The following is a 23,039-nucleotide window of genomic DNA, read 5'->3' as shown; positions in this document are numbered from 1 at the left end:
TTGTTGAGGATTTTTGCATCTATGTTCATCAGTGATATTGGCCTGTAGTTTTCTTTCTGTGTGACATCCTTGTCTGGTTTTGGTATCAAGGTGATGGTGGCCTAGTAGAACGAGTTTGAGAGTGTTCCTCCCTCTGCTGTATTTTGGAAGAGTTTGAGAAGGATAGGTATTAGCTCTTCTCTAAATGTTTGATAGAATTCGCCTGTGAAGCCATCTGGTCCTGGGCTTTTGTTTGTTGGAAGATTTTTAATCACAGTTTCAATTTCAGTGCTTGTGATCGGTCTGTTCATATTTTCTACTCCTGATTCAGTCTTGACAGGTTGTGCATTTCTAAGAATTTGTCCATTTCTTCCAAGTTGTCCATTTTATTGGCATAGAGTTTCTTGTAGTAATCTCTCATGATCTTTTGTATTTCTGCAGTGTCAGTTGCTACTTCTCCTTTTTCATTTCTAATTCTATTGATTTGAGTCTTCTCCTTTTTTTTCTTGATGAGTCTGGCTAATGGTTTATCAATTTTGTTTATCTTCTCAAAGAGCCAGCTTTTAGTTTTATTGATGTTTGCTATCGTTTCCTTCATTTCTTTTTCATTTATTTCTGATCTGATTTTTATGACTTCTTTCCTTCTGCTAACTTTGGGGTTTTTTTTGTTCTTCTTTCTCTAATTGCTTTAGGTGCAAGGTCAGTTTGTTTATTCGAGATGTTTCCTGTTTCTTAAGGTGGGTTTGTATTGCTATAAACTTCCCTCTTAGAACTGCTGTTGCTGCATCGCACAGGTTTTGGGTCCTCGTGTCTCCATTGTCATTTGTTTCTAGGTATTTTTTTATTTCCTCTTTGATTTCTTCAGTGATCACTTTGTTATTAAGTAATGTATTGTTTAGCCTCCATGTGTTTGTATTTTTTGCAGGTCTTTTCCTATAATTGTTATCTAGTCTCATAGCATTGTGGTCGGAAAAGATACTTGATACCATTTCAATTTTCTTAAATTTACCAAGGCTTGATTTGTGACCCAAGATATGATCTATCCTGGAGAATGTTCCATGAGCACTTGAGAAAAATGTGTATTCTGTTGTTTTTAGATGGAATGTCCTATAAATATCAATTAAGTCCATCTTGTTTAATGTATCACTTAAAGCTTGTGTTTCCTCATTTATTTTCATTTTGGATGATCTGTCCATTGGTGAAAGTGGGATGTTAAAAGTCCCCTACCATGAATGTGTTACTGTCGATTTCTCCTTTTATGGCTGTTAGTATTTGCCTTATGTATTGAGGTGCTGCTATGTTGAATGCATAAATATTTACAATTGTTATATCTTCTCCTTGGATCCATCCCTTGATCATTATGTAATATCCTTCTTTGTTTTTTCTAATTGTCTTTATTTTAAAGTCTATTTTGTCTGATATGGGAATTGCTACTCCAGCTTTCTTTTGCTTTTCATTTGTATGGAATATCTTTTTCCATTCCCTTACTTTCAGTCTGTATGTGTCTGTAGGTCTGAAGTGCGTCTCTTATAGACAGCATATATATGGGTCTTGTTTTTGTATCCATTCAGCCAATCTGTGTCTTTTGGTGGGAGCATTTATTCTATTTTCATTTAAGCTAATTATTGACATGTATGTTCCTAGTCTCATTTTCTTAATTGTTTTGGGTTCATTATTGTAGGTCTTTTCCTTCTCTTGTGTTTCTTGCCTAGAGAAGTTCCTTTAACATTTGTTGTAAAGCTGGTTTGGTGGTGCTGAAATCTCTCAGCTTTTGCTTGTCTGTAGAGGTTTTAATTTCTGCATGAAATCTGAATGAGGTCTTTGCTTGGTAGAGTAATCTTGCTTGCAGTTTTTTCTCCTTCATCACTTTAAAATGTCCTCCCACTCCCTTCCAGGTTGCAGAATTTCTGCTGAAAGATCATCTGTTAACCTTATGGGTATTCCCTTGTGTGTTATTTGTTGTTTTTCCCTTGCTGCTTTTTTTTTTTTTTTTTTTTTTTGCGTACGCGGGCCTCTCACTGCTGTGGCCTCTCCCGTTGCGGAGCACAGGCTCCGGACACACAGGCTCCGCGGCCATGGCTCGCGGGCCCAGCCGCTCCGCGGCATGTGGGATCTTCCGGGATCGGGGCACGAACCCGTGTCCCCTGCATCGGCAGGCGGACTCTCAACCACTGCGCCACCAGGGAAGCCCTCCCTTGCTGCTTTTAATATGTTTTCTTTGTATGTAATTTTTGACAGTTTCATTAATATGTGTCTTGGCATATTCCTCCTTGGATTTATTCTGTATGGGGTTCTCTGTGCCTCCTGGACTTGATTTACTATTTCCTTTCCCGTATTAGGGAAGTTTTCAACTATAATCTCTTCAAATATTTTCTTAGTCCCTTTCTTTTTCTCTTCTTCTTCTGGAACCCCTATAATTCGAATGTTGGTGTGTTTAATGTTGTCCCAGAGGTCTCTGAGACTGTCCTCAGTGCTTTTCATTCTTTTTCCTTTATTGTGCTCTGCAGTAGTTATTTCCACTATTGTATCTTCTCTGCCTCAGTTATTCTGCTATTGATCCCATCTAGAGTGTTTTTAATTTCATTTATTGTGTTGTTCATCGTTGCTTGTTTCATCTGCAGTTCTTCTAGACCCTTGTTAAATGTTTCTTGCATTTTCTCTATTCTATTTCCAAGATTTTGTATCATCTTTACTATCATTATTCTGAATTCTTTTTCAGGTAGACACCTATTTGCTCTTCATTTGTTAGGTCTGGTGGGTTTTTATCTTGATCCTTCACCTGCTGTTTTTCTGTCTTCTCATTTTGCTTATCTTACTGTTTGGGGTCTCCTTTTTGCAGGCTGCAGGTTCATAGTTCCCATTGTTTTTGGTGTCTGTCCCCAGTGGCTAAGGTTGGTTCAGTGAGTTGTGTAGGCTGCCTGGTGGAGGGGACTAGTGCCTGTGTTCTGGTGGATGAGGCTGGATCTTGTCTGTCTGGTGGGCAGGTCCACGTCTGGTGGTGTGTTTTGGGGTGTCTGTGGACTTATTATGATTTTAGGCAGCCTCTCTGCTAATGGTTGGGTTGTGTTCCTGTCTTGCTACTTGTTTGGCATAGGGTGTCCAGCACTGTAGCTTGCTGGTCGTTGAGTGAAACTGGGTGCTGGTGTTGAGATGGAGATCTCTGGGAGATTTTTGCCATTTGATATTACATGGAGCTGGGAGGTCTCTTGTGGACCCGTGTCCTGAATTTGGCTCTCCCACCTCAGAGGCACAGCACTGACTCCTGGCTGCAGCACCAAGAACCTTTCATCCACACGGCTCAGAATAAAAAGGAGAAAAAGTAGAAAGAAAGAATTAGTAGAAGTAGAAAGAAAGAAAGGAAGGAAGGAAGAAAGAAAGGATGGAGGGAGGGAGGGAGGAAGGAAGGAGGGAAGGTAGGAAAAAAGAAAGCAAGAAGGTAAAGTAAAATAGAAGTATGTTAAAATATAATAAAGTTATTAAAATAAAAAATAATTATTAAGAATAAAAATTTTAAACAAAACAAAAAAAACGGATGGATAGAGCCCTGGGACAAATGGTGGAAGCAAAGCTATACAGACAAAATCCCACACAGAAGCATACACATACACACTCACAGAAAGAGGAAAAGGGAAAAAATCATAAATCTTGCTCTCAAAGTCCACCTCCTCAATTTGGGATGATTCATTGTCTATTCATGTATTCCACAGATGTAGGGTACATCAAGTTGATTGTGGAGCTTTAATCCGCTGCTTCTGAGGCTGCTGGGAGAGATTTCCCTTTCTCTTCTTTGTTCTCACAACTCCCGGGTCTCAGCTTTGGATTTGGCCCCACCTCTGCGTGTAGGTCACCGGAGGGCGTCTGTTCTTCGCTCAGACAGGATGGGGTTAAAGGAGCAGCTGATTCGGGGACTCTGGGTCACTTAGGGCAGGGAGGAGGGAGGGGTACGGAATGCGGGGCGAGCCTGTGGCTGCAGAGGCCGGCGTGACGTTGCACCAGCCCGAGGTGCGCAGTGCACTCTCCCGGGGAAGCCGTCCCTGGATCACAGGACCCCATCAGTGGCGGGCTGCACAGGCTCCTGGGAGGGGAGGTATGGACAGTGACCTGCGCTCGCACACAGGCCTCTTGGCGGCGGCAGTAGCAGCCCCAGCAACCCACGCCCCTCCTTGTGGTCCGTGCTTTTAGCCACGGCTCGTGCCCATCTCTGGAGCTCCTTTAAGCAGCACTCTGAATCCCCTCTCCTCACCCACCAGGAAACAAAGAGGTAAGAAAAAGTCTCTTGCCTCTTCGGCAGCTCCCGACTTTTCCCGGACTCCCTCCCGGCCAGCCGTGGCACACTAGCCCCTGCAGGCTGTGTTCACACTGGCAAACCCAGTCCTCTCCCTGTGCCCGAGCCTCAGCTCCCAGCCCTGCCCGCCCGGCGGGTGAGCAGACAAGCCTCTCCGGCTGGTGAGTGCCGGTCGGCACAGGTCCTCTGTGCAGGAATCTCTCTGCTTTGCCCTCCACACCCCTGTGGCTGTGCTCTCCTCCACGGCCCCGAAGCTTCCCCCCTCTGCCACCCGCAGTCTCCGCCCGCGAAGGGGCTTCCTAATGTGTGCAAACCTTTCCTCCTTCACGGCTCCCTCCCCCTGGTGCAGGTCCCGTCCCTATCCTTTTGTCTCTGTTTATTCTATTTTCTTTTGCCCTACCCATGTACGTGGGGGAGTTTCTTGCCTTTTGGGAGGTCTGAGGTCTTCTGCCAGTGTTCAGTAGGTGTTCTGTAGGAGTTGTTCCTCCTGTAGATGTATTTCTGATGTATCTGTGGGGAGGCAGGTGATCTCCACATCTTACTCTTCCGCCACCTTCCCCGGAAGTCACCCATCTTCTGGTTATGATTTTAATAATTGAATGAAAGTCAATGAAATTGTGTGACTTGAAAATTAAACCAATACGTTCATAAGTATAATTATAATTTTAATAAATATAAAGTATATTTCTAGACAGATGTTAGACTTAATTTCACATAACAACTACATTTTAACAACAGGAATATTTTATATAATCAACAGAATCAAAACAAACAATTTGAAAAACAAACAGAACATTTTTAACTAATTAGTACTTTCAAAAGGACTTGAAAAATATGTTGATTATGTGAAATTACAGGCCGTTAGTTTTACAAATGTTAAAAACTTTTCTCCTACATGAGTCCCCTCTAAGACAACAGAAAATTATAAAAGTGAAACTATTTAAGAAAGAAAAGTTAAAAAAAATCTTATTTATAACCACTTATTTTAAATGCTCTGTTGATAAAGTAACAAAACATAAGATCTCTTCTGTTACCTTTTAGCATGTATTACATGAAAATCTTTTAAAATGTAATTTTTTAATAAAAGGCAATTAATGGTCCATTTTAGAGAATAACAGAACTAGACTGTATTGAGTAACATATTGTAAGATACCATTCCATAAGAATAAGGAGGGCATTCTCAACTAAAACTGGCTGATTTTAGTATAGAAATATGACTCATAATCTTCTTTTATACACAATTTAAGACTATTAAATTGATTTAATGATTATATTTAGAGATGCATTTAAAATGCTCATTTAAAAATATTCTTGAAAATCTGTTAAGCACAAGATCTTCATATATTCAACTTTAGTATGCTTCTGATATTTGGTAAATTGCTAAGGAAGTGAGTTATTTTCAACAGTTCCTATCTCTACTGAGTTCAAGAGAGTGCCCAGTCTCCATAAATAAAAAGTAAATAAGGGAAATGCATCAGAGAGTTGCAAAATAGTTTCATCATGCTTCTGAAGAAATTTCTTGATTTCTTGGTCCTCATGCCCTATTCTTGAAGCGTTGCCTTCTTCAGTTTCCTTCTGAAGAAGTTGTTCCAGAATGCAGAACACAGAGAAAATATTTTCATAGCGTGTCACATCGTAACTGGCTTGCACCTACAGATAAACAACAAACTAATGAGAACCTACTGTATAACACAGGGAACTCTACTCAGTGCTCTGCATAACCTAAATGAGAAGGAAATCCAAAAAAGAGGGGATATATGTATATGTATAGCTGATTCACTTTGCTTTACAGTATCAACTAACACAATGTTGCACAATAATGTAAAGCAACTGTACTCCAATTAAAAGAAAAAAAAAACTCCTTTAAAAAAATACTGGTTGTAGCTCAGATCAGCAAAAGCCAAATAAAGAGATCAAATTTTTCAACAAAAAGTAAAATATTTGGCTTATTTAACACCTTCTATCTTCCCATTCCGCTGATTGGAGTGGGGGGAGAGAGAACAAAAGGGAACATTTCCTCTTCCAATCTTGGTGAATGACTTTTCCTTCTCATGGTTTACAAAGTTCTGAATCCTTTCTCTACGGTGCTGCTATAATTCGTTACTGAGATGAATCTGCGAATACTCGGCAGAGAGTCTAACCACAACAAATCTTGTGTGTTGAATTCAATGTTTCACCAAGGACTTCCAATGCCTGATACTCCTGTCAATGATAACAAAAGGATCTTTGGTGGTAGGATTTTAGGAACGTGTTTCGAAGTATAACTCAGTCCTAAAGCAGTTAGGGTTATGACCTGTAAGCGACTGGATGTGATCTCATCCTGAGACTACACAAACTGGGGAGGAGGAGGATTAGACTGTGTGGAATCAGACAGATGGTCATGAGAAGAAATGTAGATGTTTCTTGTAGAAATTATTTGCCCTAGATGGCTGAAAGTGAGAAAAAATCAAAGGCCTAAAAAGTGCACAATGGAAAGCAGAACATGAGGGGATACAGGAAGCATGTAAAGATATAAACTGGCTTTATCATTTGCTTATTAAGAAATATGTTGGAAACATTCCAACAAATTTATCCACTGTAATAGCACATATATAAAGAAATATTCTGTTAGAGCCCAGAGGAATTATCTTCAACAAGGTTGTCTGATAAAAGAATCAAACATATACAGATAACTGATACTTTCTTTTTCTTGATTGAGGTATATAATTGACATCACATTATATTAGTTTCATGTGTACAGTGTAACGATTCAATATTTGTATATGCTGCAAAATGATCATCACAGTAAGTCCATTTAAAATCCATCAGCCTATATAGTTACAAATTTTTTTTCTTGTGATATTTTAAGGTTGACTCTCCTAGGCACTTTCAAACATGCAATACAGTATTATTAACTATAGTCATCATGTTGTACATTACATCCCAATGACTTATTCATTTTATAATGAAATCTGAACCTTGTGACTCCCTTAACCCATTTTACCCCCTACCCTCACCCCAGGCAACCCCCAATCTGTTTTCCATATCCAGGAGCTCAGTTGTTTGCTTTTCGGTTTCACATATAAAAGAGATCACACAGTGATTATTATTTTTTTACAACTTTATTGGAGTATAATTGCTTTACAATGGTGTTAGTTTCTGCTTTATAACAAAGTGAATCAGTTATACATATACATCTGTTCCCATATCTCTTCCCTCTTGCGTCTCCCTCCCTCCCACCCTCCCTATCCCACCCCTCCAGGCGGTCACAAAGCACCGAGCTGACCTCCCTGTGCTATGCGGCTGCTTCCCACTAGCTATCTACCTTATGTTTGGTAGTGTATATATGTCCATGCCTCTCTCTCGCTCTGTCACAGCTTACCCTTCCCCCTCCCCATATCCTCAAGTCCATTCTCAAGTAGGTCTGTGCCTTTATTCCTGTTTTACACTTAGGTTCTTCATGACATATTTTTTTCTTAAATTCCATATATATGTGTTAGCATACGGTATTTGTCTTTCTCTTTCTTACTTCACTCTGTATGACAGACTCTAGGTCTATCCACCTCATTACAAATAACCCAGTTTCGTTCCTTTTTATGGCTGAGTAATATTCCATTGTATATATGTGCCACATCTTCTTTATCCATTCATCTGATGATGGACACTTAGGTTGTTTCCATCTCTGGGCTATTGTAAATAGAACTGCAATGAACATTTTGCTACATGACTCTTTTTGAATTATAGTTTTCTCAGGGTATATGCCCTGTAGTGGGATTGCTGGGTCATATGGTAGTTCTATTTGTAGTTTTTAAAGGAACCTCCATACTGTTCTCCATAGTGGGTGTACCAATTCACACTCCCACCAGAAGTGGAAAAGTGTTACGTTTTCTCCACACCCTCTCCAGCATTTATTGTTTCTAGATTTTTTGATGATGGCCGTTCTGACTGGTGTGAGATGATATCTCATTGTAGTTTTCATTGCATTTCTCTAATGATTAATGATGTTGAGCATTCTTTCATGTGTTTGTTGGCAGTCTGTATATCTTCTTTGGAGAAGTGTCTATTTAGGTCTTCTGCCCATTTTTGGATTGGGTTGTTTGTTTTTTTGTTATTGAGCTGCATGAGCTGCTTATAAATTTTGGAGATTAATCCTTTGTCAGTTGCTTCATTTGCAAATACTTTCTCCCATTCTGAGTGTTGTCTTTTGGTCTTGTTTATGGTTTCCTTTGCTGTGCAAAAGCTTTGAAGTTTCATTAGGTCCCATTTGTTTATTTTTGTTTTTATTTCCATTTCTCTAGGAGGTGGGTCCAAAAGGATCTTGCTGTGATTTCTGTCATAGAGTGTTCTGCCTATGTTTTCCTCTAAGAGTTTGATAATTTTTGGCCTTACATTTAGGTCTTTAATCCATTTTGAGCTTATTTTTGTGTATGGTGTTAGGGAGTGGTCTAATCTCATACTTTTACATGTCCCTGTCCAGTTTTCCCAGCACCACTTATTGAAGAGGCTGTCCTTTCTCCACTGTACTTTCCTGCCTCCTTTATCAAAGATAAGGTGACCATATGTGTGTGGGTTTATCTGTGGGCTTTCTATCCTGTTCCATTGATCTATCTTTCTGTTTTTGTGCCAGGACCATACTGTCTTGATTACTGTAGCTTTGTAGTATAATCTGAAGTCAGGGAGCCCTATTCCTTACTATTTGACTTAGCATAATGCCTCAAGGTCCCTCCATGTGTTGCAAATGGAATGACTTCATTCTTTTTTTACAGCTGAATAATAGTCCATTTTACATACATATATATGTATATGTGTGTGTGTATATATATGTGCATGTGTATATATACCCCACCTTTTCTTTATTCATCCATCGACGACATTTAGGTTGTTTCCATGTCTTGGCTATTTGGCTGTTGTAAATAATGCTGCAATGAACACAGGGGCGCAGTGCATATATCTTTTCTAATTAGTGTTTCAAATTAGTTAAGACTAATACTCAGAAGTGGAATTGTTGGATCATACAGTAGTTCTATTTTTAATTTTTTGAGGGATCTCCATACTGTCTTCCATAGTGGCTGCACCAGTTTTCATTCCCACCAGCAGGTGCACAAGGGTTCCCTTTTTCTCTACATCTTCACCATCATTTGTTATTTCTTGTCTTTTTGATAATAACCATCCTAACAGGTGTAATACGATATCTCATTGTGGTTTTAATTTGCATTTCCCTGATGACTAGTGATGTTGGGAATCTTTTCATGTACCTATTGGCCATGTGTACATCTTCTTTGGAAAAACATCTATCCAGCTCCTCTGCCCATTTTTTAATTGGATGGTTGTTTGCTATTGAGATATATGAGCTCTTTATATATTTTGGATATTAACCTCTTAACAAGTATATGATTTGCAAACATTTTCTCACATTCAGTAGGTTGCCTTTTCATTTTGTTGACTTTCTTTGCTTTGCTGAAGCTTTTAAAAAGTTTGAAGTAGCCCCAGGTTGATTTTTGCTTTTGGTGTCAATCCAAAAAATAATTGCCAAGACCAGTGTCAAGGCACTCACTGCCTATGTTTCTTCCAGGAGTTTTATGGGTGTAAAGCAGGCAGAGTATGTCTTGGTCCCTTTCCATTTGCTTGGAGAATCTCACTTTGGGCATAGTTAGCTCTGCTTCCAGGTGGGCTGGGGTTCCCTGTAGTATCGCAATTCTCTACACTGTTTGGGACTTTGATTTTACCAGAATTTATCTGTCTTGAGTTCCACCTTTATCCCAAATGCCTATTCTCATATTAATTGGATAAACTCTTTTTGCTCCAAGATATTTACATCTCATAGAACATTAACTTGAAACTAACTCCTCCATTTAGAGACAGTATACATTTAACTTACACCCCTTAGCAGCCCTCCTGCTCAATGTGACTCAGATGGCATGTCTGTGGGGGAGGTCTTTCCTGTAGTTCCCAAATTTTATCACACTGGCAGCTGCCTGCTCTGCCTAATCATATGTTCAGACACTTTCTGAAATAGTGCATAAGCTGAATAAAAACTAAAATAAATGGAATTAAGATGACAGCTGATACCCTTCTACTATATTTTGGTGTAATTTTTACATTCTCACTGTCAAATTAGACTGAACCACACCAGTGCTGGAAAATCCGCAAAACAGATGAAACATACTCACCTGGAAAATGCCCACGTGTTTTTGCCTGAACACCTACCAGGAAGACTGAATGAAGCCCGATATACAAGCATGATGGCTCTATACATCCAACAGAAGGCTATCAATTTGTCTCTCTATCTGGGTCTTTCTGAACTGAAGGACCCCTGAGAGGCAGCTTCGATAGTCCCATGACTACTTCTTATACCTAATCCCATTTTATACAGTAGGGGACCTTCAGAAGAGGAAATACTTTCCTGGTAGGAAAATCACCATGTATTTTTGTAGGTCACTTTTAGAATTAAATATTTCTTTGATTATTTTTCTTTTTCTGAGTTGGGCTTGAGAAAGTCAAAGTATCCAAATATTTATTTAAATAGTAAAAAAAATAATATTTCTTTACATGCTGCAAAATGTTACTTCAAAACTTAGATTATGAAATTAAGGCTATAGACAAATGGTGCCAGTTTCCTAATTGTTGTTTCAGTTGAAATTCAGTCAAGGTTAACTTGATATTTTTATAAAGACTTATTATCCTTGAAGCAGACATATCTACTTGCTTACTCTATACCCACTTCTCCCTCAGTTTTCATCAACAGAACCCCAGTTTTGTTCAGAATGACAATGGATGAACAAAAACTGTATATTTTCCAGTCTCTCTTAAGGCTAATTCTGGTCAAAGAAATGGAAATATAAGTAATTGGGTGGAGCTTCTGGGAAAGTGCTTTAATAGCAGGCAAAATCTGGTGGAATGCACTCCTGCCTTCTCTCTTCACCACTGGTCCTGCTTGGAAATACAGATGTAATGCTTGGAGGTCCAGCAGCCTTGTTGTTAGCCTGAGGATGAAGGCTGCCCATGGATAAGTGGAAACGGCCAGATTCTGGATGGAATTGTGCAGCTCAATATACCCACGCAGGATGGCCGTACCTTCCTGCACTGTGCTGGGGCTCCCTTCTTCCATTTTGGTCTTTTAAAATCGGAAGCTTGAGACTTGATCTAGGCAGGAAGGAAACTCTTAAGTTTCCTTTGTCTTGGAAAGGTGCTGCTTGCTGCTGTCTCTGACACAGAAGGGACAGAGATGGCTAAAGGGACAAAAACCGTCACACTCCTTGGCAGCTGATCATGTAGCAAAATGTACTGTACATTTAAGGTGTGGCTTGCAGTTTGGATGCTTATATTTAATGCTGAAAAATATGAAAATGTAAATAGTTCACTAAATTCAACAATTTAAGTGTGCTAATCAAGGCCATGCAGAAGTGCAGTCTGACTCTTTCAGAAATAAGCATGCTGCTACGGAAAGGGTAAAAACACAACAAGACATTTTTCTTATTGCTCCAAATGTAAGAGATGAAGGAGAAAACTGGATCGTTAAAGGGCAGAAAACCAAGTCAGAGTACAGGTGCATGGCCTAAATGTTAAATTAAATGTTCACGGAATATAATATGCCACTGGCTCAGTATCCCACATGCCAGATTTTATTAGACAGAAGCAATAAGTAAGATACAATTAAAACAAGCAGTTTCTAAAAGAATGAATTCAACACAGTACTTTAAAGGAAAAGGTCAGTTGTCTACCTGATAATTAAGTGAAAAACTTACCCCTAAGTTTTAATAACTTAGCATTTTTTATCTACTAGAGGGCAGTAGATTTCAGTCAAGGAGCTGAGGAGGATGAAAGTTAACTCTCTAGCAGCTGTTTACTAAGCAGATTGCAGCTTCTGAAGCACACGAAAGGTACTGAAAGAGCCCAGTGCAATACTGCACGTGACCATGCTAGCAACGGTGCCTGAGAACAGAGTAGCAGAGCCACATGCATCTTATATATCATCTGTATAAAATATAAATCACACACACACACACACACACACACACACAATATCAAGGAACTTATGGCTGCAACAGAACCCTGGCAACCTGGGTGCCAGACCCATACCGAGGGAGTATAAGGCAAAAGGCTGATCAGAGCAGAGTGTAGTTAGCTAATTAGGGAAGACTTCCTAGAGATGATTTGTGAGCCAAGGCCCAAAGGGAGCGAGGGGTATAGACTGGTGAATCACCTTTTGATCAAAGTGTCAGGTCAAAAAGAATAAAAAGGATTCAATGGATATTAATCCATTTTGCTTTAACAGATAATGGTATAGTTATCTCCCTAAAATGTTGCATCCTAGAGACTGGTTCCAAGGGGCTTATGTCTAATTTGTAGGTAACTTAGATGAAAAATTCTAAACTATTAAACTATTACAATGACCAGCATTTAGGATCTTGATATTTTGCCATGTTTCCAGTGGGAAGATTTATACATAAAAGTATCAATGAAAGAAAGACATAACAGAATTTTAAAAAAATCTGTCATAATTAGCCTTGTTTAAAGATGATGGTTTTCTCATTAACCAATTTTACCTACTTTTCTCAAATCTGTTTCTTGAGGCTGAATATTAAAAACACAGCACAGGATCACAAATTTTCAAATAAGTATTATCTATTATCATTTATCATCATCATCATCGTTATGTTTTTACCCAAAGTGAAAAAGATATCATCCCTATCCCTATCCATAAGGTACTTTGAACCTAGAGGAAAGCTACTGGTATTATTCAAGTACTGTACTATGGTCAACTGTTGGGGACATTTCATGTTCACTGTGAACTGTTCCTGTAGAGATGTGTGAGAACCTGACGATGCACCTTCATCTACTTTCCTCTACCAAGAAAATCCTTCATGAACAGCAGTCATCTAGCAGACAACTCCTTTTTGCATAGAAGGGTGGTAACAAGGAACCTAAGTGTGAGATGATCGTCTTTCTGATATTAGAAGGCCCTGAAGTAGGCATAGGTGTGGGTTAAAGATGGCATCTTATAGGAAATAGAAAAAGGTCCAGTTATTTGACTAGTGTGAGATGAATCAACTTGTTCATTTATTCTAGTGGTAGGTTGGTAAAAATGACCTAAGCAGTACGCCCTTTTGGTGACTAACTCAATAACATCACAGATTAAACCCCAAGTGCTTAAAATTTTATATTTGCACATTTCTCTGGGGAAATCTCCTGTGGTTTGACTCCAATTCATCCCTTTCTTGGTCATCAGAATAGCAGATTGTTGGACGTAATAATAAGATAGATCCCACATCATTTTTAATTCTCAAATCTCTTCGTGTAGAGAACAGAGAGTTCCCGATACAGGGACAAAGCATTTCTTTGTTCTATGAGATCCCCTGAGTCAACTTGAAGTAGCTTTACCCTGCATCCCCACTGCTTTCTTAGGATCTGCACCCTTAATTATGGGGTCATCAACCCCACTCAGAGAAACTTTTTCACTACTTTATACCACAATATTAAACTTAGTCTCAGGCTGGAAATGCCTTTCAAGCATTTTGAGAAGCAAACAGATCATTTATTTGTCTGGACTTCCATCACAGCAGTTCTTGACAAAGCAGTACAAACCAGATGACTTTGTTATTATTATAAGAGTCTATTAAGTGAAAGAACAGGGCTCACAGACTGGAATAAAAGTAGCTGAATTCATTAAGGATGAATTTAGCTGCGAATACTTAGCACTTTTATGACGTTATGTTTCTGCCTGCCTCACGCGCCTCCTCTCTTGCTTCAGTCCTGTTACAAACACTGACTGGCTACCTTCGAATGCCAGACCCCACGGTGAAAGCTGAGAACGCAGAGGTGAACAGGACAGGATCCCTACCTGTAGGAGAGCTCCTCGTATGCATCTAGGGAGACAGAGAAGTAGAAAATAATGGCAACGCAAAGTGCGTGCATGCTCTAAGGGCTACGGAGGAACGCTAAAGATAGCTGAGTCACATGTGTGAGAAGACACTGAAGGGCAGGAAACGAGTTAGTCACGAGTGATCACCCTGTAGGCTCAGCTCCTTCTGGATGGGCTGGCAGGATTCTTTTGGAGAGACGACTTGAAAGTTATTGTCAGCACAGGCCAACGCTGAGTTAGTCACGAGTGATCACCCTGTAGGCTCAGCTCCTTCTGGATGGGCTGGCAGGATTCTTCTGGAGAGATGACTTGAAAGTTATTGTCAGCACAGGCCAACGCCTGTTTGGCTTCCACCACAGGGCTCTCAGTCTCTGGTCATTCAGGATGCACTGAGGCAAGGGAGCAGCAGAGAGCTTAAAGGGGGAGTTGGGGGCTGTCAGCATTCTCTGCAACAGCTCACTCGGCACAGACCCCACCTCTCAGCCTTCTTTAAGGCAGTGGAACCAGACCCATCTGACCGGTGCATGCAGTCAGAGGCCAAGTCAGGTCTATACGTTAAGAAAATCTTAAAGACTGTGCGTTTGGTTCCATGAGGTCTATAGTCACTTTCATGCCTGACACACTTATCTTCCTGAAGGAAGGCATGGAGAACAAGAGAAATGATGAAAGTATAATTTGTCATTATTATACTTTATAGCAGAGAGAATGCCCTGCTTCACTAAGTTAAGCCACCACCGCCATGCAGTTCAGACACCGCGTGAGTAGAAGAAATCAGAGCTGGTGAAATGTCTGATGTATATTAGAACCAGAGATCCAGATGGCTATTATTTACGGCAAACACATGTCCAAATAGCCAGTGGGGATAAAATCAACAAGATACTTTCTTCTTTAGGACTCTAAATAAATACTATCCAAGATAGCATCAAAACCTGCGCAACCAGGCAGGAACCAGATTTGCTGGAGTAGAATCGATGACCACCCAGACTAAAAAAGAATCTCCTAGAGGCTGCTTAGCTAAGCACTGATAAATGTGCCAAAGTAAGCAAGAAATGTAGATATATTTTTAAGAGCACTGGATCCAAAGCCTAAGATTAGTGGCAACAAGGGGGTGGACTCATAGTGACCAGATCTTTTCCAATACTTTTGTTTGGAAACTGAAAGCTAACTTTGGCCTCAGATAAATCTACTAATTATCTCCCAAAGCACAACTGAACGGGATTGTATTTATAGAAATTAAAAGCCAACACATTTGTCCCTTTTTCTTCCTATTTTAAACATGTGTCACCACTGATTCAATGAAATCATTTTATCAGAACTTGCTTTCAAAGGCTAAGTGGAACTGCACAACACCCAGGAAAGTCTGGAAACACAAAAGAGAAAAAACTGAATGTGTTCTCATGAACATTTATTGACATAGAGACTGTGTCTATAGCAAAGTGAGTACTGCATTTCTTGTTCTTTTGTTCTTTTTAAAAAATCAACTGACCACCATTTCTCTTTTTTTAAAAATCAGATTTTTTGAGATATAATTGACATACAGTAAAATTTACCCTTTTTAAGTGTTTGGTATCGTGAATTTGATAAGTTACTTTTAAGAACAAAGAAATGTCATAATAGAAATAATCTTTGAATAAAAGAAAAAGCAATCATGCTATAGCCATGTGATATTGTTTAACAACATTTTAAATGTTTTGCTACCTTCTAGTTGATTTATTAAAAGATATATAAAACATTTAGTGTTTTTTTACTATTATATGAAATACTTCTATAACCATGATTATAATAACTCTAATTTGTTACTTGAAGATACTCTAGAGAATTTTTTTAAAAGTAAAGATCCATATGCAATGCAGAAAGTTTAGGACAAGGCACTAGACTTCAAACTATGAGACAGTTATCTGGTTTGACTATTTTCATTACCTTTGTGCTGAGAGGCTGCTGGGGAAATTTATCTGTTACAAAAGTGCTAAGTGGTTCTACAGAAAGCTTTGGTATGTTAGTGCTGGTGAAAGTCACTACCTGATGACAAATGTAAAGAAAAGAATATAGAACCAGAGGACCTTCTGTCTCTCCTTCAAAGAACATCTCCTCAGTAGCTACAGCCAACCGCATGCTGAGATGGAAATTATAGAAAGATGACTAGAAGTATGGCTTCATATCCTTTAGGCATCACGGTTCAAGGTAGAATTACATATGGGAATAAGCATAATACAATGGGATGTATATTGTAGGAGTGTTATTCTATTTGCATTGCTCCTGGATGAGTTACAGTCAAAAACATGAAGAATGCGCTCAGCACATATTCTCAGTGGAGAATGCTAAATGCCTCTGTTTTAAACTAGCAGTGGCTTACAAGGAAAATTAAATACGTTATGGGGAATTAAGTTAACTTAAATGCACTGAAAATAAAACAAGTGGGAAAACAACTCAGTATACGTATATTAATACACAGGTTATAAAAGTCTTTTTTAGATACATGTTGCAAAAAGAAAATTGGCCAGTTGGTCAGAAGTGCAGACCCCTGAACCAGTGGCTGGCATCTGAAATGAGGGCAGTCTTGTTGGGGACTATGTCTTTGCCCTGTGAAGTCTGCACTAAGTCCAGGTGACTAGCATCAGAACTGAACTGATCTGGAATACACCAGTCTGCCTTGAAGCTGAGGCAAGTTACACGAAGGTATTCAAAAGTTCTAAGAAGTCACAAGAATGTAAAATAAATTTCCCAAGATTTCTTCCTTATCTTTCACACTTGTTTTTACTGAGGTATAACATATAATGTTATATTAGTTTCAGGTGTACAACATAATAATTCAATATCTGTATATATGTGAAATGGTCGCCACAATAAGTCTAGTTAACATCCATCACCACCAAACAGTTACAAATGTTTTTTTCTTCTGATGAGGACTTTTAAGATTTACTGTCTTTGCAAGAGGGAAGGGATGTGGGAACAGATGTATATGTATGACTGATTCACTTTGTTATAAAGCAGAAACTAATAAATAAATAAATAAACAAACAAACAAACAAACAAAATATATGGAGTTTATGTAAAAAAAAAAAGATTTACTGTCTTAGCAATTTTCCAATATGCAATACAGTATTATTAACCATAGTTACCATGCTGTACATTACATCCTCATGACATGTATTTTATAACTAGGAGTCTGTACCTTTTGACCACCTTAACCAATTTCACCCACCCCCCCCAGCCTGTTTTATCTATGAGCTTGTTTTTGGTTTGCTTATTTTGTTACCAGCCATCACCATACAGTTGACCCCTTTCACCCATTTTGCCCACTCCTAACCTCCTTCCCCTCTGATAACCACTAATCTGATCTCTGTATCTATGAGTTTGTTTGTTTGTTTTGTTCTTTTAGATTCCACATATGAGTGAAATCATACACATTGCACTTAATATAATACCTTCGAGGTCCATCCACATTGTGGAATATGGCAGGGCTTCATTCTTTTTAATGGCTGAGTAGTATTCCATTGTATTCATATACCACATCTTTATCCATTCATCATCCATCAGTGAACACCTAGGTTGTTTCCATATCTTGGCTCTCATGAATAATGCCACAATGACATTGGCATGCATGTATCTCTTTGAATTAGTGTTTTGTGTTCTTTGGATAAACACCCAGAAGTGGAATAACTGGGTCATTCTTTATTTTTTGAGGAATCTCCATACTGTTTTCCATTGTGGCTGTACCAATTTACAGTCCTTCCAAAATGTACAGCATTCCTTTTGCTCCACAGCCTACCAACATTTGTAATTTCTTGTCTTTTTGATAATAGTCATTCTAACAAATGTGAGGTGATCTCATTGTAGTTTTGATTTGCATTTCCCTAATAATTGGTGATGTTGGACATTTTTTTCATGCACCTGTTGGCCATGTGTATATCTTCTTTGAAAAAAAAGTCTACTCAGATCCTTTGCCCATTTTTAATCAGATTGTTTTGTTGTTGTTGCTGTGTTGTATAAATTCTATATATTTTGGATATTAACCCCTTAACAAATATGATTTGAAAATATTTCTGATTCAGTTGGTGGCCTTTTAATTTTAATCATGGTTTCCTTCACTGTGCAGAAGCTTTGTACTTTAATGGAACCTCATGTTTATTTTTGCTTTTATTTCCCTTACTTTTGGAGCTAGATTCACAACAACATCGCTAAGACCAATGTAAATGAGTTTCTGCCTATGTTTACTTCTAGAAATTTTATGGTTTCTGGTCTTACATTCAAGTCTCTAATCCATTTTAATTTTTGTGTATACTGTAAGATAGTGGTCTAGTCTCATTCTTTCACATGTGGCTGTCCAGTTTTCCCAACACCATTTACTGATGAGATTGTCCTTTCTCCACTGCATGTTCTTTGCTCTTTTGTTGTAAATTAATCATCCATACATGTGTGGGTTTATTTCTGGGCTCTCTATTCTGTTCCATTGATCTGTGTGTCTTTTTTGTTGCACCAGTACAATGCTGTTTTTATTACTGTAGCTTTGTATTACAGTTTGAAAAACACGGAGTATTATATCTCCAGCTTTGTTCTTTTTTCTCAAACTGTTTTGCTTATTCAGGGTCTTTTGTGGTTCCATATGAATTTAAGGATTATTTGCACTAGTTCTGTGAAATATGCCATTGGAATTTTGATAGGGATTGCACTGAATCTGTAGATTGCTTTGGGTAGTATGGGCAACATTTTAACAATATTAATTCTAACCCAAGAACGTGGAATACCTTTCCATTTACTTGTGTCTTCTTCACTTTCTTTCATTAGTATCTTATCATTTTCAGGATACAGTTCTTTCACCTCTTTGGTTAAACTTATTTGTAGGTATTTTGTTCTATTTGATGCCATTATAAATGAGATTTTCTTAATTTCCCATTCTGATAGCTCATTATTAGTATATAGAAACAACATGATTTCTGTACATTGATTTCATATCCTGTGACTTTCCTGAATTCATTTATTAGTTCTAACGGATTTTTTGGTGGAGTCTTCAGGGTTTTCTATACGTAGTATCATGTCACCTACAAATAGTGGCAGTTTTACTTCTTCCTTTCTGATTTGGATGACATTTAATTCTTTTTCTTACATAATTAGTGTAGCTAATAAGACTTCCAAAACCATATTGAACAAAAGTGATGAGAGTGGGCATCCTTGTCTTGTTTCTGATCTTAGAGGAAAAGCTTTCAGCCTTTCACCTTTGAGTATGATGTTAGCTATTGGTTTTTCATATATGGTCTTTATTTTGTTGAGGTACATTCCCTCTATACCCAGTTTGTTGACAGTTGTTATGATAAATGGATGTTGAGTTTTATCATATGCTTTTTCTGCATCTAATGAGATGATTTTTACTCTTCATTTTGTTAATTTGATGGATCATGATGATTGCTTTGCAGATGTTGAACCACCCTTGTGTCTCTGGAGTAAATTCCACCTGATCATGTTGTATGAGCCTTTTAATGTATTGCTGGATTCAGTTTGCTAATATTTTGTTGAGAATTTCTGCATCAGTGTTCATCAGGGATATTGGCCTGATATTGCTCTAAGTGACAAGAATACAAATAAAATTTGCAAAGTTTTCACCTCATATTTCATACTCTAGTGACCTCACATGGTACTGTTTAATTAGGTGCCCCTTGCTATTTAAAACCCTTTCACACCATCACTTAGATGTCTATTCCTCCAGCTCAAAATCTTTCAATTAGATGGCACAAACAGTCCAAAAGGTAAGTAAGTATTTATAACTAACAAAGGTAAATATTCCCACAATATTTATGTCTGCTTGTTGTTCTGCTTCTCTGGAGCTTTTCTGTTTTTCATCAATAATAAAATCTATGTCATTCTAAGGCACAGCTGCCCCACCAGAATAGCTTTTCTGGGATAGTGGAAGTGCATCGAACAGTGTCTGTTCTCTTTGCTCTGGGTTTGCTCTAGACACTTTCAGGGTCCAAATATGGATTCTGAGGGATCGAATGTGAGCCTCACCTACTCAGGGAAGAGCAGTCCTTAAAACAGACCCTGAGGCCCTTGTTCTCATGAACTTCCACAGATCATTCCTAGCATGGCATGTCCTCGTTGTACAGACAGAATCCAAGACAACTTCTAAAGCAGCAGCACAAGTCTACACTGAAGATGGCTACAAAGGTCACTGGTAGGAGGGCGTTCTTCTCTCTTCAACCACTAACGGGGTAACTGCAGCATGTAGAGAGGAACTTCTCAACCTTTATATGAGACAAGGATGCTGTTTACTGTGAAATGCTGTGAGGATGCTATGAAATCAAAGATGTAGGTTTGCATGGCCTATGTGTTCTAAATTCAGCCTTGGCACAGTTTCAGAGAATACTCAGAAGCTTGATTTAAAGGGGGAATAAAACACTTATGATTAATTTCGAATTTGGTTGAATTTAAGCCTTGTGATTTGGTGTTTTAAGTGTCATTGATGTGCATGGTGTTTTCTCTACATAATACAAGATAATCCCTATATGTACTTTTCATGTCATCATTTTCTAATTCTAAATGTTTGACTCAGTTTTAGAGACACAAAAACAGGCAGTTGATATTGAAACTTTAAAAATTTGATAGCCTATAAATATAAAACAGCATCACATTTTGCTTAATACATTTACTTAATATGAGGAAATATTATATCCATATTTTATTTTGAATCCAAAAGAAGTAAAATGTTTTTTGTGTGTGTTTATTTGTTTTGGTTAATTTGTTTTCCCAGGTTACTCATGTTTCAAGAGACATGATAGCCTTGTCATGCCAAAGGAATATCCGGTATCCTGAACAATTCTATCCTCAGTATCACTGAATAAATTTGGATTCTGATTGTTTTTAAATGTTGACAATTGTAGAACAGATATTTAGGTCACTGACTGTGGGATCCTCATGGGATTTCAAACGTTTTCCACCTTAAATGTCTATATGTTGCCACATCATACAGATTCTTACACAAAAACCTGGATTGTAACCTAACCTTTAGGAGATCCAGACCTAGACCTATATCCTTGTTGTATTAGGTTAAGCCATATCAAATTTTCTATATTTGACAGTTGTGACCTACAAAAACAGCAGTTTTATATGGTTCAATGTAATACTATATGTATGTATCCCTATACCAGTAAATAAAATTTACTTTAATGGTTCATTTGATTAAGAACAAAATGAAAACAAAATGAAAAGACAACCTACGGACTGGGAGAAAATATTTGCAAATGATGTGGCTGATAAGGGCTTAATTTCCAAAATATACAAATAGCTCATACAGCTCAATATCAAAAAAACAAACAGCCCAACTGAAAAATAATCAGAAGACCTAAATTGACATTTCTCCAAAAAAGATATACAGATGGCCTATAGGCACATAAAAAGATGCTCAACATCACTAATTATTAGAGAAATGCAAATCAAAACTACAATGAGGTATTGACTCACACTGGTCAGAATGGCCATCATTAAAAAGTCTACCAATAACAAATGCTCAAGAAGGTGTGGAGAACAGGGAACACTCCTGCACTGTTGGTGGGAATGTAAATCAGTGCAGCCACTATGGAGAACAGTATGGAGGTTCCTCAAAAAGTAAAAATAGAGTTGCCATATGATTCAGCAGTCCCACTCCTGGGCATATATCCAGACAAAACTATAATTCGAAAAAATGCATGCACCCCTATGTTCATAGCAGCACTATTTACAATAGCCAAGACATGGAAACAACCTGAATGTCCATTGACAGATGAATGGACAAGGAAGAAATGGTATGTATATACAATGGAATATTACTCAGCCATAAAAATGAACGAAATAATGCCATTTACAGCAACATGGATGGACCTAGAGATTATCATACTAAGCGAAGTAAGTCAGAAAAAGAAAGACAAATGCCATATTATATCACTTATATGTGGAATCTAAAATATGAAACAAATGCACATGTCTATGAAACAAACAGACTGACAGACATAGAGAACAGACTTGTGGTTGCCAAGGGGGAGGGGGTGGGGGAGGGATGGATTGGGAGTTTGGGATTAGCAGATGCAAACTATTATATACAGAATGGATAAACAACAAGGTCCTACTGAATAGCACAGGGAACTATATTCAATATCCTCTGATAAACCATAACAAAAAAGAACATGAAATAGTATATATATATGTATAACTGAATCACTTTGCTGTACAGCAGAAATTAAAACAACATTGTAAATCAACTATACTTCAATAAAAAATGAAATAGAAAAAATAAAATAACAAACCTCTGATCAAATATCTGTAGGTCATCTGAAGTTAAAACATCCACTATAAAGTGACTATTTCTGACTTAGCTAGCTAATGGTCAACAATTAATTGCATGAAACTAACTTCTAAAAAGATTGCCATCTAAAGATTTCACCATGTCCCTTTACAATGTATTATTATGCTTACCTTTTCTGAAGACTTCTATGCTCATCTCCTATCTATTGTGCATTTTAGAAATCTATTTCAAATCATTTCCAGTATTCATTAGGAAGAGTCCTATGATGATTATTTATTGTTAAACACTTCAAGTTTGGAATACCGACAATCAATGGTACTTAATTTACTAATTAATTCCTTTTTATTTGTCACCTACAGGTAGTCAGGCTTTCGAATCAGGGGGTTATTTATTTATTCTAGTAGGGTGTGTGTGTGTGTGTGCATGTGCGTGTGTGTGTGTGTGTGTGTGTGTGTGTCGGTCGGGGCTGGGGAGAGAAAGTGTGCGTGAGCAAGAGAGCTATAAATGACAAAACACAGGCAGAAGCCCATGGAATCAGCTCTTCTCCACCCAGTGACACAGCAGTGCTGCCCATGATGACCGCTCAGGGTCCAGTGCAAAGCAGTCTTTCAAAAGTGGTCACAGCAAAGGAATTAATTATTTGATGCATTTTATTGCTAATTTTC

General features: G+C 38.2%; 1 protein-coding gene across 1 annotated transcript in view; it reads right to left on the bottom strand.

Annotated features, from left to right (window-relative positions):
- Positions 1-5,644: 5,644 nt before the first annotated feature.
- MEI4 (meiotic double-stranded break formation protein 4) overlaps positions 5,645-23,039 on the bottom strand; it is a 185,308-nt gene continuing 167,913 nt past the window's right edge. Inside the window, exon 4 of the mRNA XM_060114559.1 lies at positions 5,645-5,914. Within this exon, the coding sequence (XP_059970542.1) occupies positions 5,645-5,914 (270 nt within the window). The remainder of the gene's footprint in view (positions 5,915-23,039) is intronic.

Source organism: Mesoplodon densirostris, chromosome 12, assembly GCF_025265405.1.
Source record: "Mesoplodon densirostris isolate mMesDen1 chromosome 12, mMesDen1 primary haplotype, whole genome shotgun sequence".
Classification (NCBI taxonomy): Eukaryota; Metazoa; Chordata; class Mammalia; order Artiodactyla; family Ziphiidae; genus Mesoplodon; species Mesoplodon densirostris.
This window is presented reverse-complemented; position numbering and strand designations above follow the sequence as displayed.